The 18,600-nt window shown below is 34.3% G+C and overlaps 1 protein-coding gene across 1 annotated transcript in view; it reads left to right on the top strand.

The window, feature by feature from the left end:
* Nucleotides 1-10,075: 10,075 nt before the first annotated feature.
* The window catches only part of LOC146168128 (sterol regulatory element-binding protein cleavage-activating protein-like), a 48,693-nt gene continuing 40,168 nt past the window's right edge, over nucleotides 10,076-18,600 (top strand). The window contains exons 1-2 of the mRNA XM_083388944.1: nucleotides 10,076-10,233; nucleotides 13,967-14,084. Coding sequence (XP_083245070.1) covers nucleotides 10,118-10,233; nucleotides 13,967-14,084 — 234 coding nt within the window. The 5' untranslated portion in view covers nucleotides 10,076-10,117. The remainder of the gene's footprint in view (nucleotides 10,234-13,966; nucleotides 14,085-18,600) is intronic.

Below are 18,600 nucleotides of genomic sequence, written 5' to 3'. Positions count from 1 at the left end.
CAGTATTTGCTCTGTGACACCGTTGTCTAACATGCTTATCAGTTGCGTGTTCCTTTTCTTTCTTTCCGTTTTTTTCACGCTATTGTCGCTTAATTGTTGCCATTGGATAAGTTGTTGTTTTTGTATCTGATATCTGCAGGTATTTCATGATTTTATACGCAATTTTATATTTTTAAATTTTCGATTTTACTTTTTAACTAATATTATTGGCATTTTTACATGTTTGCTTTTTGTACAGAAACTGATGATACCTTATAGGCAAGGAATCGAACCGTTCGACTTTCCCGGTTCAGGTTCGGTTGTAAGTAATTTAATGGGTCAATAAATGTAGAGTTACGTGAATATTTATACTTTTCCATAAAATTTCGAACATGGAGTAACTTGACTCTGTAAAATACAAGTTATGACGTCATGTTGGAGTGAACCGCTTTTGTTTACAGGTTCGGGTTCGGTTAAGGTTCATGTTCTTTCATCGAATTATTCGGTTTAATTCCGGTTCAGGTCCTTGAAATCTTACAAAAAACGGTTCAGGTTCGGTTACGGTTTGGAAAAAATAGACTCCAAACCGGTTCATAAAGTTCCGGTTCGGTTTCGGTTCGACTCCCTGCTTACAGGCGAAATACATATTTCTGTAAAATTTTAGGAAACTATTTTATGTTTTATCAGTTTTTATAAATAGTCCTAACATCGATCTTACCCACGGAGTCGAACCGAACCCGAAACGGAAGTTTATGAACCGGTTTTGGGCGATTTTTTCCCGAACCGTAACCGAACCAAAAAACGTTTTTCGTAAGTTTTTAAGGAACCGAACCGAAACGGAACCGAATATTTTGAAAGAATCTAAACCTAACCAAGGGATTCCCAACCTTTTTACGATCTCGTACCACTTGGACGCTCTGTAGTGTCACGCGTACCACTTCTTGTAGAACAGGGGTTCTTAACCTTTTTTGTATGTTTTACACCTTTAACAAAGATGAATATCAGATTTACCCCCCCCATTATATAAAATAGTTCTCATCTATTAGAAAAAGAAAAGTAACAAATTACATCAGGTATAATCATAGCGACGGGTTCCCTTGCTTTTGGCAACGAGTTGTTGTCAAAACATTCCAGTTTGGTTTATTTTTTTCATTTCAGTAATAATCAGTCCATGAGTTGTTTAAAGCTTTAATCATTGGACTAAAAAGATGAACAATAAACTAACTTGGCCAGTTAAGCCGTACCCAGTGACAAAATTAGGCAATCACATGTATAGCCAGCACTGAAATTTCAAAAAGTGTATCGGAACTTTCAAAACTGCTCGCAGACACGTTACCTTAATCCAGTGGTCTCCAATCTTTTAAATAAGCGACCCCAATTTAAATAAGATGTAATCAGAATTTACATTGCGACCTCATTTTGAATACAACTATAGACGGGGGTACGGTTGTTGTTTATTTTGTCAGGGGGTATACTTCAAGGTTTAGTGTTATTTCTTTTTTATTTTATTTATTTTTTTTTTTATTTTTTTTTTTCAATATTTTTATTTTTTAATATTTTTATTTTTATTTTTTTTTGATTTATTTTTTTTTATTTTATTTTTTATTTTTTATGTTTTATTTTTATTTTTTTTTTCATTTTTTTTTTTTTGTCTATATTTTTTATTTTTCAATATTTTGTAATTTGTATTGTGTATTTTATATTACATATTTTGTTTTTCATTTTCCTTAACTTGTTTCTGCAAGAAAAAACAGATATGGGCTGAAAAATTCCCCACTTAACTTATGCCTTTGATGCGAAAGGGGTTCAAATATGGCGTGGATTTTGGGAAATGATCGAAACATATATTACCTCTTTTTGTATTACCGCGACAATACGATGAAATACGATTTAGAGAATATTTGAAAAAAACGTATTTGGAGAATATTTGCTATTTGCACCTGTATATGGTATGTTACTCCAATCCAACATATCAACACACAATTTTAAGTTGTGTAGGCCTGGTGTTGATATGTTGGATTGGAGTTGCCACCAGATTTCGCATTTAAATCTGTGGCGGTAAAATAAGCTGTTTCTTAAGAGCATTAAGTAATTTTACTAAAGAGAAGCCTCTTTTTAAAATGGAAGTCGCGCGAGCCCAGTTTTGGACGAGTCACTTCGCACAATGAAAGTCTCACGCGCGGGACAATGAAGCGCAGCGGCGTTCAGTCGCTTCGTCACTTCACAAGCTGGACAAAGCAAGCGAATATGAACGAATTCTGTATAAAAGTTTTTCTGCTGCTAGATGGCAGTCGTTAGCTACAAAGTGCTAAAACGCAATATTTCAGGTTTTTGCCCCCCAAGCAAAGGCCCCTGGGGGTGCAGCCTCATAAACTTCTACAAAGCACCTACATACCACTCTACGCCATGTCTGAAAAGGTTCTACGATGTATACTTTTTCTATAAAGCTTCGGACAAAAATCGGTCTGAAACATGCCATAGGAAACCATAGGAAACCAAAAAAGACTAGACGGGGGTGCGGTTGTTATATATTTTGTCAGGGGGTATATTTTCAGGGCTTGCTGTTTATTTTTATTTTATTTTTTATTTTTAAATTTTTTTTTTCATATTCATTTTTTATTTTATATTTTATACTTTTTATTTCTTAATATTTTTGTATTTTGTATTGTGTATTTTATATTATATATTTCATATTTTGTTTTTCATTTTCCTTAACTTGTTTCTGCAAGCAAAAACAGATATGGGCCGAAAACTTCCCCACTTTGATGCGAAAGGGGTTCAAATGTGGCGTAGTATTTGGGGAATGATCGAAACATATATTTGATAAATAGAATTTACGTAGATAATGTCTATGGCCATTTTATGGCATTTTGGCCAGCTTACGTGTTTGAAAAGCAAATATTATCATTCTCCTAAAGACTTAAAATGGTTTAACGCCTATGGTTTGCAATACTTTTGCAAACTTTTACTCGGTAAATTTTTGCCATGGCTTTGTCCGAGCAATCACTGTTAAAACAGACTTTAAATCTGTAGTTTCAAACAATATGAAACACACTATTATGTGCCTAATACGCAAACTATTAAATCGAAAGTTTTGCTAGTTTGTTTAGGCCTGATATTGGTATGTTGGTTGGAGCAACATGCACAACAGGTGCTAACCGAGAGGCGTACACTGCCTTAAGATTTCGCATTTAAATTTTCGGCCCATATGATAACGGCAAAAACAAGATATGTCCCGAAAATAAATTTTCGGCCCATATAATAACGGCAAAAACAAGATATGTCCCGAAAATGAATTTTCGGCCCATATAATTATAGGCAATGTTAAAACAAGTGCTAGAATGCAGCAGAACGGGCACCTACTTCGCCGGGGAATGTATTCATAATGACAAGTAAAAAAGGTTTTTAGCGATAAGCCTCTTCGCCTGTTTGTGTTTCTAAGTGGATATGATTTCTAATTTGGCCTGTAGAATGCACCTCAGAAAACGCGGATGTTTTACTCAAAATCAACAGCATTTGTTATGAAGTTACAAATGAGGGACGATTTTAAACATCATCGTCTACTGTCTACGTTTGACACACTTGTAGATGTAACTTGGTGTGGTTTTAGAAAAAGTGCGACATTTGCTGCGCTAAATCAAAAAACACAAATTTTGTCAAATGTACGTTAACTGATATAGCAGCTCTTAAGAGCTAAAAACAGCAATTTTTATGTAGAAGATGCACTCAGTCACGTTTATTAGTGGGACCTCATTGTAAAGAAAACTAAATTCATAAATCGTACTAAAACATTACGAATATGGTGAATTATAATCTATGTCGTGACTGCCGAAGAACCTCATTTATTCAAACAGTAAATGACGTATTAATGAAGTAACTTGAGAGATATGGATATTCGCCAAGAAACTGTGTGTCAGATTGGAAAGTAAGACCAGAGGTCGTGAGTTCGAACCTCACTGCAGTTTTTCTAGCCTACCTGCTTCTGCTTGCATCATTGATCGACAGATTCGAGAAGTCTGCTATTGCTTTCGGTGAACTAATTATACGAAAGCCGTATTCGTTGGTCAAATCGCAGCTATTTAAGGTGGGTCGCGAAGACCAAAAGCTAGTCAGAAAAAAATTAATATTCGAAAAAATATTAATATTCAATATTAATATTCGCTATAAAAAATAAATTAAAAATTTCATCCCAGGTTGAAACTCATTTTTTTGAGTTGCGCAGGAGTAAACCTTTCCAATGATGCCTCGCTTGTTATAAATTTTGTTGGGGAGTAAGGGTTTAATTCGGCAAAAACCGATATTAATATTCATGACATATCGCGATAATTTTTGAGTCTCTAGTACCCTCATTAAAAATCACAATCGAACGAAACTTTCACACGTTCATTTTCAAAGGCGTAGTTTGTCAAAGAACAAAAAAAAATTAAAAATTTTAAAGCTTTAAAAATTTTATATTGATCTATTAATAGTCCCGATATCGCGATTTTTCACCCCAAAAACATCCGACCACAATAGGCACAAATAACTTTCATCCAACCATAAAGATCAATGTTTATGCAATGTGTTTGGTTTTATGGTTGGATGAAAATTGCAATGTGTTTGGTTTTATGATTGGATGAAAATTATTTGTGCCTATTGTGGTCGAATGTTTTATTTTTTTTCAAAAAAATTATACGTAAATAAGTTTATTTCGACGTTGAAATAATCTGCCAGAAATTATTTGCAGACTAGCTTTTGGTGTCGCGAAGCATGTCGCATTAGGGTCATTCCATAGCTACTGGTACAGTGGTGGCACCATATGTCGTATATTTTTTTAAATTTCATATGTAGAATTTCTGTGCAATTCTAAGAAAAGTGGTGTCAATTCCACCGAAATCAGTCAAGTACTTTTTGAGATATCAGCGATTGAAACTTTAGGCTTTCACCCTTTTTAGGCTTTTTCGTGATCGCTCATACGTAAAAAATTAACTGCAAATTTTGTTTGACTAATTATGAAGGTGTTTTAAATGGTAACTTTAAAATTCTAATGCATGGAGATTCTGAAAAGATATATTGTTGTTTGATTTTGTATCACTACAGGCCACCAAGTGGCTAGTTTCACATATGACTATTTCTGATCAGTCATCATGCATGGCAAAACTTTATTCGCTTATAGCGAAAAAAATTCTCTATTTCGATTTTTCTGCAAATTAGCTTAAATGAAAGGTAATTTTGTTGGCTTTCTACCCTCCAAATATAAAGTGGGATATTTGAGTAGAAATGACAAAATTTGTTTGTTTTGTAAGAGAACGTGAAAAAGCCTTTGACGCACTATTATATTGTATAATTATGAAGCATGATTGTGCGGTGCTTCCAGAGGAAATCTGCTGGTACAGACTTTTTGGAAAATGTAAATTGTCTTCTTTTCCTGAAGGAGTTGGTGATCTACTTGGGTTTTCATGTTTATGGAATATGCATGTCACTCAAAATGCATTTTCTGCACTTTTACTTGAACTACTTCCCAGAAAACTTTGGTTGAGATAGTGACGAACGAAAACGACATTTTAGGCTTTGAAATGGTGTCACCAAGGATTTTAGGAAAAATTTAAATTTGACGATATCTAAAAAATGTGATTTGCCAGACAAAAACTAGAGGTATATTCAAAACCACAAAAAATCTAAAGATAAAACACTTACATTCTTGTTTAAAAAAAAGTAAAAGAGTTACTAATTTTAACAGTTTAATGTTTTATTTCTATGTCAATGACTTCTTGATCTAATAGTTGAATGTCTTGGACTACATGTCGCCAGCGATGCATACAGGGTTGTCACAAAGTCTTTGAGTCTTCGAAAGTCTTTGAATTTGATTCTTAGAAATATGTGGCAACCCTGTGCATAGTATTGCAGGTTCTCAAAATTTGAATCCTGAGGTATTCCAGTTCAAGTCAGAAGTTTATATCAGATAATTGAAAATGGTAAACTTTATTTAAAAACGCTTTGTTTTAACAAACAACTTTCTGAATGCTGATTGAGGTTGATGACTGTGGTTTGCATATACACAACTGGCAATTTTGGAAGTGTTAATTGTTGTCCTGCAACATTTATAATTCTTGCCTGACACTAGTTACTATCCTTTTTTGAGTTGACCAATTAACTACTATGCCCATGTGCCCTTGGTCCAATCATAAATAAGTGTGTGAAATGTTAAAGGGCAAGCGGCTAACCAGTGGGACTACTTTCGCCTAAGAAATTGGTGCAAAGCACTATTTCATTTAAAAAAAACAAATAGTACTATTTTTTTTGAAGGATTGATTTTACATCTAATATGCAAGACAAGTTAAAAAATGTTGGTTGTTTTTACACATAGCTTATCTCATCTATTTTTCAGAATGATTGAATATGAAACATTTGACAAGCTACAGTTTGAGAGAATTAGTTTTGTCGTGCCATTGTGAAATAAGTTATGTTTGTGTAGCATTAGGCAACAGGCAATTATTTTTTGACATAAAAAATGGGAATTTTGATCTAAAATATAGTCTTTTGACAAAATTTTAACCTAGAAGAAAAACATTGTTTAAGCAACATATTGTTGTTTGAAGTACTACATTAGTAGTGTCTTGGAGTCGTCAACCACACATTTGAGATTTTGAGATGTTTTTTTATTTTTTCAGGTTCAAGCAAAACTCATGAAAATGGTAATTTGATTTGTTGTTATTGCAAATACTGTTCACATTTGGTCAGAGATAAAAACTATGTAAAGCAAAAACGAAGTTTGAGCTGAACCTAATATCATAGACTAGGCCCGGGTGATTAAATATGCTGGCTTGTGTATACTGTTTATTGCTCTAATCTCGATACAATACAGTTAAAATGTTGTTGAATATAATTCAAAACTAAATTTTTTTGATAAAATTTTAACTGAACAACAATTTAAAAACGCTGACTATTGTTATTTTAATTTTGTAAGCGATTTATGTGCAATTTTAATCAATTTTGATTTAAAATAATTTTGACCTAACATGTCAAAATATAATCACCCTAATTATTACTCAATTGAACGTCACTATACCCCTAATCGGTATCCACTAAGTTGTGACCAGCATTGAACCAAGTGTTTTTGACATTTCGCAATTCATTGTACTTGATACGATTCTACTATTTACAGCATTTCTGCTAGCGGCTTGAATCAACCATGTTCTCAAATTTGTGAATGAATATATACTCAATGAGCACCATCAACTGAGTGAAGTGACTCTGTCTAGAGTTAAGGTCAGGTATTTTAGCGGCCTGCCCTTTGTAGTCATATTTCTACACGGAATGTGTAAAAGACTTGCCTTGAGAGCCAGCGCCTACTTATCTGTAACTACATCTCCTAATCGCTAATTTGAAGACAACCTTGTTCTTTGGAAAGTATCGAAGAAACTAACACTGCGGCTTGAAGCAAATTTCAATTATGCATACAAACTAGTATCTCTAATATGACAGAAGAAAATTCGCGGCAATGTTTTTAATGTAATTGAGGCATGCATCGCTAATGGCAAACCAAAATCAAACTGAAAACGCTTTTATTGCTTCTTGTTTGTAAGGGTTTAACGTAAACGCAATCTCATTTGAACGTAAGCACATCTCATTAGCAAGTTTATATTCAACAATTGACACTTCTAAGTAAAGCATTATTTCTGTTTTCTCGTTTAAATTGTCGAGTTAGGCGCAAATAATGTTCCTCGTTGTTCATTGTCTGATGATGGTGTAGCCACTCTATTTTTTCTGATCGAAATAGATTCTTCAAAGGTGGTCTAATGAACGATTGCACACACACTAAGCGTTTTTGCTGCTGGCACCCGGTAGGAGTGTTAATGACGCACATGTTCGTTGTCGGTTAACGCCATAAAGACAATGTTTTAAACGTGTAAATTACATCGCAAATGCTAAAGGAATGCAACAAATCGTCCCGTTTTTACGTTTAACACAGTTAATTTTTAAATGCTCGCCGTCGCACCACTAAGTTATTCCTGTTTTCACGCTGATATAACATTGTGCGCTGTGGGACTGGGATCACATAATGAGCTGTAGTTATACAGTTGACTTATTGTTCGCCAACCAAGTTTGAATCTCGGCAGCACCGCACAAACTTGACCCTTCACATTTTCACCCCACTCTTTGTGAACCCGCATCTACCATTGCCATACAAACATACTGTTTGGTGACAAGACATGTGGAGGTCCTTCTGCAATATCAATGGTTTCTTTACATTAACATACTAAAGAATTCTCAAGCTATGTGAGGCAGCCTACTAACTATGAAGATCCTTGAATAGACAATATTTCAGGGAGCGTTCGACTATGCATATTTTCTAGAAGACACATTTCTATACCTTCTTTCCTCTAACCCAAGACCCTCACCCCACCATACCCCATTCTAACACACCAAGATATTGGTGTCTGACAGCGCTAATAGCGACACAGAGGCCTAAATTATATGAGCTGTGATCAGCACCGAACCATTTTTAGTCCAAATTATCAATTTTTTTGAAAATATAGAGTTTTCCATGTTTAGGCCACAAGCAAGGCAATTACCAAGGAAATTAGGACATCAACAAATACACTAGGGGGATGCACAATTGCACATGTCTGCTTTTCCTACTCTTACAGTGTTATATGATGCAATGTTTTTTTAGCGAGCTTGTGTGCAGATGCAGACATGCAGCTCAAAATCAGTTTTATTGCAAGAAGCAAAAAATAGCCCTTATTTGGCTTGATTGGTAAAAAATATCAATTTAAAAGAATGTGTGACATATTAGGCACATAACTAAGATTTCTATAATACTCAAAATAACAACATTTATAGTGCAATTTAATAGTTGTTTGCCTAGGTGATGAGTCACAGTGCAAAACTATATTGAAAGTTTTGAATCCAAAAAAAATTCATGTATTTTAAACCGACAGAAATATAGTTTAGAGTAAGGAGCCAGTGGCTTTTTATAGCCTCTGGACTCTGCAAATGTCATACTAGTCTTTTTAACTGGAATTAGAACTTTAGTGATTGCTTTTTTAAGTTAATAGTTCTTTAAGTGTGGCCAAACTATTTGCCTAGCACTGCCTTTTTTCCCACTAAACACAGTGGATGGTGCTTACTTATAACTTTTTTTAAAAATGCCATAACAAAATCAATTTCCGCCAATTGTAGTGCGGAATTTACCTACATATTTGTGCTTTCAAAAATATATGAGATTGAATATGTGTAAGAAAAAAAGTCTTCCAAGGTTTTTTTTGGTGGAAAGAGCTGGCAAGATTTTGAAAGCCGGCTAACATGTAATGCAGTGCTATGCGATCAGTGCACTACTTTTCAACGGTACTGTTGAACAGCCAGTTTCATTAACCCTTGAAACATTAAGGCAAACATTTTGTCTAGAAAGAATTCAAGTGTAAGATTATAAACTGATCTAAACATTTAAATGTTTTTATAAACTATTTCCGTTAACGCTACAAATTAATTATCATGTCAGAACTTTATAGTAAAGTTTGTGGAACTTTAAAACTTGTAGTCAACCCTGAAAGTACCATTTCCATTGGACCGCAGATAAATCTGTTGCAAGAATAATGGCATTTATTTATGTCATTGTTATTTATTCATGTGCTCAAGTTTTGATGGCACCAGGGCACACCAACTGAGTATGGCTTTGAAGTGTTTTGGTTCGTGCAAGTATTAATGAAAGCCTTGCTCAGGTAAGCTACTTGCATATAATTGAATCAATCACCTTTTGCATAATTTGATTTTGCTCTTTGCTAAGTGCCACTGCTGAGGCACCACGTTAATGTTTTTTTATTTAGTACTATACAACAAAAGCTTCTATAATGCTTCCTATTACTAAAAAAATACATACAATGAACAACAGAAGTACCTTAGATTGTTGTAACAATGCCATAACACTGTGTCATGGTAAAGTTTATGCAAGAATAACATTTAAAAAAAACTATATATATATATATATATATGTATTACAACGGTTAAAACTCTTCTTAACCTCGACAAAGCATCAGTTGTATTATCAACCCATATATATCTTACTTCTGCTTTTTTCTAATTTGTGATATTATTTCTTGTTAAAAAAGGTTGTTTTAAGGATGTTAAGAAGTACTCTTATTTCTGGATAATTGGTATGACTAGATTCTCTGCAAAAGAAATTGAACATGCGTTTTACTGCTTTGGATTATTTGCTTCTCGCCATCCTGTGTCAATGATATTGTTTTCAGCAATTATGGTATTTTCTTGTTGGTGGGTATTTCCTAATACACTGTGTTCTATTTCTTGATTTACTATTGTTATTATTTTTTAAGCTTATTACTGCCATCAAAAAGAACAGATTTACAACTTCATAAAAATTAGGTTATATTCACTTTTTATCTATTCCAATAAAATTAACTTTGTTTGACTTACTGCTCTCAGCCTTTAACAATACACGGCCCGCTGCCCTCCAAAGCCTGCTACCTCTTTTACCAATTTAATGAGACGATTGCCTGTTTTTTTGGCTTTTTAAGTGGGTTTGTGTTTTAAGGGAATTTTTTTGCCCAAGGCGTTGCCCCTTTCGTGAAACTATTGACAATAGAAATTTCTCCAACTTAAAATATCTGAATGCACTTTATTGCGCGACGCTTACACATCAACGGTTTACCTGCCATTAGGGATGTTCAAAGTAGAATATTAAATCCAATTCTGCCGTTTATTTCGGGTAATTGGAACCGATATAATTTAATGTTTTACCGCGGATTGTTGCACCTAATTGCACAAACGCGTGTGGTAAGTTGGCCTGTCGCTGCGGCGACCAATTTACAGTGCTTGCTTTAAATGTAACATGGTAGTGCAGTGTCAGCATTTTTTTCGGGCGACCAATTACCGTGTCTCGTTCGTCTAATAACGTTCGTCTAATAATTAAGTGTCAATCAAGCGGGCGAGCGATCAACGTGTAATGTGTGGTGTGGAGTTCGCAATTTCCCTAAATGCGTGAAGTTGCAAAAGTAATTACGTTGTAAAACGTGCTGGCCGTCCACAAAATGCGCTATAGGGTTACTTAAGGTCAACTTTAGGCCAATATTCAGCGAGGTTATGCAGTTATGCGCAGTGTAATTGTCAAGAATTCGTTATGTCAATAGTAACTTTGTATTCTTTGCAGTACATTATTTGACTGCATAACATATCACGTTAGTAACAAAATACGCCCTAAGACCCAACAATGCTTGAAAAAACAGGACCAAATTGCTTAAGACTTCTGTGAGTGTTGCATTGTACTCACTATTGGCAAAAATATAAGTTTTGGCAACAACCTGGACAGTTGACATATTACAGTTTACACTGCCTCAAAAGACAGTTGTTAAGAATGTTAAACATATGGGAGATTTTTTTATTGTAATGTACACATGTTAGAAAATTGTTTGGGCAATTTATTGCTGTAATTGTGGGCCCTGTAGGGTAGATTAAGATTAAACCCTTTCCCAAACAAAATCGAGGTTGAATGATTTAATAAAAATATACTAGGATTCGCTATTCTGGATTCGTTATTCTAGATTCGAAACCTATTATTCTAGAATACCTTGGGATTCTACTTTGAACATCTACCTGCCATATAATTAGACCCCTTTTCAATGGCAAAAAATGATATGCTTAACATTTGTGATGATAAAATTAATAAAAACTACATAGTTTAAAAACACAAGTTTCCGGTAAAAGTTATTCCAGCCCACTAAAGACCTTTTTTGACACTCAATGATTAATCAAAGTTTATTGTGAGACGTGAAGTTATTGATTGCCAAAAAAGAAGTAATTGCTTGCCCTTCTTCTAAACTTGTCACTCATGTAAATCTACAATTAGGCGCAACCATCCGCAGTAAAACAAGAAATTATATCAGTTCCAGTTATCCAAAATAAAAAGCAACTTGAATACGAATCTAAGGATTCAATATTATACTTTGAACATCCCTACAGTAGTCTTTTACCAGTTGTAATTAAACTGTTAAATATATATACTCACTAACCTGGTCAACACTCGTATTAAAATTAAAAGTTGTTTTTTTATTAAAATTCGACCTCTGGTCATCTCCTTCAGCCCAAATTATCAATATTTTGTTTTTAAATATAGCACCTGGGTTACCACATTTTTACTTCACGAAAGTTTCAAAAAAAGTGTCTGAATTAGTTTTAATCAAGCTGAGTACGGATCAAAAAATGCCCAAATTAGTTTTATTCAGGCTACGTACTGACAAAAAGTTACCAAATTGGTTTTATTTAACATACATACGGACAAAAGCAGTGGTTCCCAAACTATGGTACACATACCCAGTGTTTTTTTTTAAGGTGTTTTGGGGGACCGAAACGGCCCCCCAAATTTCTCCAGCGGTTTTCCAAATTTTGGACTTGCAACTTTTTGGTATTTAAATGAAACACTTGCGGTCTCTTAAAACTACTTAGTGGTCACCCAAACCAAACCTTGAAAAAAACCTGCGCGTACCACCAGTGCTACGCGAGAGTCTTTCAGGTGGTACGCGACAAACTTCAGCATACGTATAAAATTGCGAAAACTCTCAACTTTTAAAACTTTCAGATTGGGTAATTTACCATGTTGTGTTTTAGTTAACTTTAATTTGACGTTTCGCACGTTTATGACACTTATCTTGTTTAAGATAATAAAATGCTAACTTTTAGCTGTTTTAATTTGTATGCAGTAATGAACTAATACCAGCAGTGTAGTATTGTCAACTGCAATTTTTTTGTTTAAATTAAGAAGAAGGCGGTAAGTAGGCGAAACTTTAAAGGGTATAGTTTTAGGGTATTTATGGCACATTTAGGGTTAAAAAATCCTTCAAAATGGTATTTGCCAGAGAGGTAAACAAGATATTTGTAAAGGCGAAAAAATCCATTGAAGGGCCTTATTTTGTAAGCACTTAGGTTTATATCTGCAAACAGACACTTCCCCCACTGTAAGTTTTGCATGTATTAGTAAACCTCAACTGTGTAACTCGCGGGGTATATAATTAGTATAATTTTTCACAAGTTTAAAATTTGCACAATAATTGCAAGTGTAACTAGGTCAAACCAAAAATCCAGAGCGTCTAAAAATCCTCTGCACGCCCAATGTTCAGCGCCTTTAGCCACAAAACACAACATTGCTTTTTAGGTATTATTTTTGCAATATCAAGGCAGCATAGGCTTAAAAGGTTGCGAAAGTTTCAACTTTCAGGATTAAAAAATGTTCAAAATTTTTTTTTTTTTTTTATAAAAAAGTTATGGTTAAACAAATAATTGCAATCATTTTTTTTTAAAAAGTTTTACACTGTTATGCCAGAGGTTTTTTTAAACATTTTGCCATTTGATCCTTATATTCATACATATAATTGCGATAATTTATGTATATGAATTGTTTCCATTATTAACAGTATTTTCACATTATTTAGCCTTTTAAAGAAGATTTTATGCTGTTCTGGTTACATAATATGGGTCACATTAATTTTTAAAATCATCGGCGATAACAAGAGACTAGCAAATTTACTACATGACGCAACATAGTATGCAATAGTGATGAATAGAGTTTAAGGATTTTTACATTTTGTTTAATCATGCAAAATTCAGCAAGAGTTTGCAAATGAATGCGCTTACATTGCCAGGACAATGCCAGTCCCTCACCAATCAAACTGGCAAATACTCTATTTAACCTGGACAACGACGGGCATTTCTGCTAGTATATACTTGATAATACCATCTAGATAGCTACATCATAAATTGTGCGGTAATCTGAAAAATGTCTTGAAAATCAAACCAATTGAACAATGGCATGTTTTTATAATTTGGTTCAAAAAGCACGAATAAACTTGAAACCTAATGTTTATTTCTAAAAATGATTACAATTATGTTTTTTAACCACTATCAGGTTTAAAAATAAGGTACCAACATTCATGAGTAAAAAACAGTATTATATTTTAAACTATTTGCACTACTAGTTTAAACAATTTTTGTTTAGCTATCCACTTTTAAATCTTCCTCTTCCTGGCCGAGAACCTGTGCTTTTCTCTTTACCAAGGGATGACAACGTTGTTGAAAAGTCAAGTGCATATAAATCAACTGTGAATCCATCATGGGTAAAGTTTTAAATAATAATTAACTTAAAACATTAAGTAAAAATGTTTTTTGTCCTATATTTGATTAATCCAGTCATTGACAAAGGTAGTGATGTTTAGATTTATTTTTTTGAAATTTATAGTTGATTATTAACAAGCTGTAACATTAAGTACAAACTACTTTAAATGAACTTAATCTGCCATGTAGTGTGACATTCTGAAAGGGAGATGTCACATGATCACCAATCTCATTAACAAAACGTGTCTGTGGGTGTCGTTTAAACACAAGAGGCCAAACAAAGCACATAAAATTTTGGAAACAAGAATGCCTTTTTTCAGTTTCAATGTTTGTTATTGTTTTTATACTTGCCATCTTCTAAAATACTATTACTTAACTTCTGTCTTGCAATATGTTTTGTTTGTTGAACATTGATGAGTAAGCTTCTTTCAAAAACAGATTATACTGCATAGTTGTTCTATTCGTCAAAATAAGTAGTTTTTCGACTTACAGATGGCCCTGCACAACCAACTAGAAAAACGCCAGCACCAGATCAAAGCCTAGGTTTTGTAGAAAAACCCATTCTTTAGCAATTAGATCATTTCCATAAATTTACACCTTCATGGGCCTTTATTAAAAAAACAGCAAACAATGTAAACAAAATATTCGACTACCAGCAGCAGACTTTGTAACAATCTATCAAGCTTTGTTGTTGTCACAGTTAAAGGAAGTGTGACCAAGTGGTTTCTAACTGTTAGAATCAGATGTAATTGATATGACCCAACAACTGGGGCTGTTGAAAGTAGAATATTGAATCCTTAGATTGAAATCCAAATTGGATTTGTATGGTGTCGTTTATTTGGGGTAATTGAAACAAACAAAATTTATTTTGTTTGGCTGCGAATGGTTGTGCCTAATTATTCATACTCTTTGTTGTTCTAAATTCAAAACCTAATATTCTAGAATCCCCTGGGATTTTATTTGAACATCCCTACCTTCAACTGAGAGTAAGACTTGGTAGTTGAAGAACCTTTGACCTGAGCGGTTACAAGCACTGCTTTATAAAAACTGAGAACCTGAAGAAAACTATTTTCCCTCTTTATGCTAGTTACCAAAAACTTGGTTATAATGCATCACTAGTTCACTGGTGATCAAAGCGAAATACTTTTTTGTCATGATGTAAATGATTTAACAGCAAAAACAGTTTCTTTTGTCCTGATACCTCCCAAACATTTGAATGTGCAGTGTGGTTTTGCTATTAACAAGTCATCGACAGAAGAACAAAAAAAAATTCTATACCGGAAAAATGCCTACATAAGAAGTAGGGATGTTCAAAGTAGAATATCGAATCCTTGGATTCGAATCCAGATGGGATTCGAATCCAATTCTGTCGTTTATTTCGGGTAATTGGAACCGATATAATTTTATGTTTTACCGCCGATTGTTGCGCCTAATTGTACAAACGCGTGTGGTAAGTTGGCCTGTCGCTGCGGCGACCAATTTATAGTGCTTGCTTTAAATGTAACCTGGTAGTGCAGTGTCAGCGTTTTTTCGGGCGACCAATTACCGCGTCTCGCGATAACGCTCGTCTAATAATGCGAGCGACTAACGTGTAATGTCTGGTGTGGAGTTCGCAATTGCCCTAAATGCGTTAAGTTGCAAAAGTAATATTACGTTGTAAAACGTGCTGGCCGTCTACAAAATGCGCTATAGGGTTACTTAAGGTCAACTTTAGGCCAATATTCAGCGAGGTTATGCAGTTAAGCACAGCGTAATTGTCAATAGTAACTTCGTATTCTTTGCAGTACATTATTTTACTGCATAACAGATCATGTTAGTCAAAAAAGAAGCACTAAAACCCAACAATGCTTTAAAAACAGGACCGAATTGCTTAAGACTTCTGTGTGCAGTGTTGCATTGTACTCACTAAATAGCAAAAATATAAGTTTTGGCAACAAACTGGACAGTTGACATGTTACAGTATACAGAACTGCTTCAAAATGACAGTTGTTAAGAATGTTAAACATATAGTAGATTTTTTTTTATTATAAGGTACACATGTTAGCAAATTGTTTGGGAGATTTATTGCTGTAATTGTGGACCCTATAGGGTAGATTAAGATTAATCCCTTCCCCAAACAAAATCGAGGTTAACTAATTCAATAAAAATATACTAGGATTCGCTATTCTGGATTCTAAACCTATTAATCTAGAATACCTTGGGATTCTACTTTGAACATCCCTAGTCATCTCTAAAATTTCCAAGCCCCCCAAACCGAAATCCTGGGTCCGCTTCTTGCCAGTAAAGAGAGATTAGAAACCACTGTCATATAGTATCCAGAGTACTTTTTTTTTGTAAAGATGCCTCAACAACTGTGTAAAACCTAGTTGTAAAATAGATGGGCTTCTTAAAATTAAATTCCATTTTAACATTTTCGCTGCGATCCCCAATTTTCATTGTTTTCTTGTGTTGCGATTACCTTTACCTTTTTGTACAGCTAGCTGCCGCCAGAGCTTTCCCGCCAAATTTGTTGACATATTTGTTTTTTTCGCTTTCAGGAGTTCTTTCAGACAGTTTAATTGTTTGTACACCGGTGGGTCTAGTATTAGATATATTTGGCCAAGGAGGCTAACTACAGATCATACGCTGTGAAATATGCTATTACTTACTAAATCTAATACAATCAAATACTTTTATAGTTGATGTTCCAGGTTGCTTGTGGTGGCATTGCTTCATAATGAAAGTTGATTGCACGCTTATTTGATAACAAAGACAGTGAGAATGTGTCCAGCACAAGCAGCGTTGTAAAAAAACCCGAATATTATTGTAAGATAATATTGTGAAGATTATATCCGATATGGATTTTTAAAATTTGGTAATGAAAAGGAACCCAAACCATTATGTGTGATTGGTAGCGAACAGCACCTAAAGACTAAACATGCCAGTCTTGTCTGCAAACTTAAATATTTCAGAGAATTTGTAGTCAAAATACAAAGCAAAAGGAAATGATGAAGTCGTCTTGCACAGTCTCATTTTAGTTGCCTACCAGAAAAAAAAGGCTTACTATTGGTGAAACACTTAAAACTGGCTTTTTTGAAAGTTGACCGAATAATGCTTGGACCGAACGAAGTTACCGAGGTAAATAAAGTTGCTTTGTCTGCCGATACCATTAAAAGACGTATTGACATACTTCTTTTAAATTATGCCAGACCTTTTCACTTCAGATATATGAAACCACAGATATTAATAAACAAGCACAACCGTTAAGTATAGTTCGTTTTGTAGATATTGACTCCATAACAGAAAAGTTTTTATTTTGCAAAGAACTTCCAGAGCGTACAACAGGACAATAAATTTTTGGAATAAGTAACGATTCTTTTACAACCTATTCCCTTCTTTGGAGTAACTGCATCAGTGTTTGCAGCTATGGTGCTTTAGCAATGTTAGGCCAAGATAAAGGATTTTCTTAAAAGGTGAAATTTAAAATGTGAAAATCCAGCAATACAAATAATTCACTGTGGCATACACAGGGAAAGTGCTGATGATTAAGATGTTACCAAAGGAACTGTTGGACATAATGAATAATTTCATACACATCATAAACTTTATCAAAGCTAGAGCTTTAAATTCTTGATTATTTACAATACTCTGTGAAGAAATGGGATCAGACCACCAATCGCTTTTATTTTATACTGCTGTACGTCGCGGGTTAAAGTCTTGGCAAAATTGTTTTAAATTTTTTGCTAAATAGCCTAATTTAAAAAAAACAAAATAAGCATGCAATTTAAAAATCTTAAAGATAATATATGGATTACTAAACTGGCATATATTATGGCGGATTTGGATCCGAAATCTTTCTGCAAAAAACGCTGAAGCTTTAACCAAAGGATTGTCACTACAAATTCGAGAAAATTTTTTTGAACGGAGCAATGAAAGGACCCTGAGATTAAAACATAGCGATGTTCCACCAGACAGGATTTGGGTTTTCAACAAAGAAGAAAATATTGCTGTTTAGCAAAGCTTGTGTAGTATTTAATACATGGTATCTGCTTTATATCGCCGAAATCGAAAAGTACATCAATTTAAGATGTGCACAGCTGAGGACTTTACGCCAGGGCTGCGTAGTCGGACTTAGGTCTCGGGACTCGCCGGAGTCGGGACTCGGGTAAGACCACGTAAAACTACCAGAGTCCCGAGTCCGACGTGCGCATGCGCAGTATCAAATTTTTAAACTGTTAAGGCGGCAAAATGTAAGTTGTAAAAGTGTAATAGCAAATGGTGAAATATTTTTTAACCATGTAATGCGGGTGGATCAATTATGACATCAATATGAGTGGATTGCAAAAAATCCACCTTAATTTAGTTGCGTAAATGGGTAAAATACAGGCTGTAGAGTAGGGCTACCATATTTTCAGCACCTTAGAAGAGGACATTTTCTTGCCTGCAAGTAAAACGAAAGTAGAATTGTTACGTTTGAGAAAAACGTGCCATATCCAAGTATTGCATTCAGCTTCGAAATTAACACGTCCTTTTCTGAAA

The sequence above is a fragment of the Ascidiella aspersa genome, chromosome 1, assembly GCF_963924565.1.
Source record: "Ascidiella aspersa chromosome 1, kaAscAspe10.2, whole genome shotgun sequence".
Taxonomy (NCBI): Eukaryota; Metazoa; Chordata; class Ascidiacea; order Phlebobranchia; family Ascidiidae; genus Ascidiella; species Ascidiella aspersa.
This window is presented reverse-complemented; position numbering and strand designations above follow the sequence as displayed.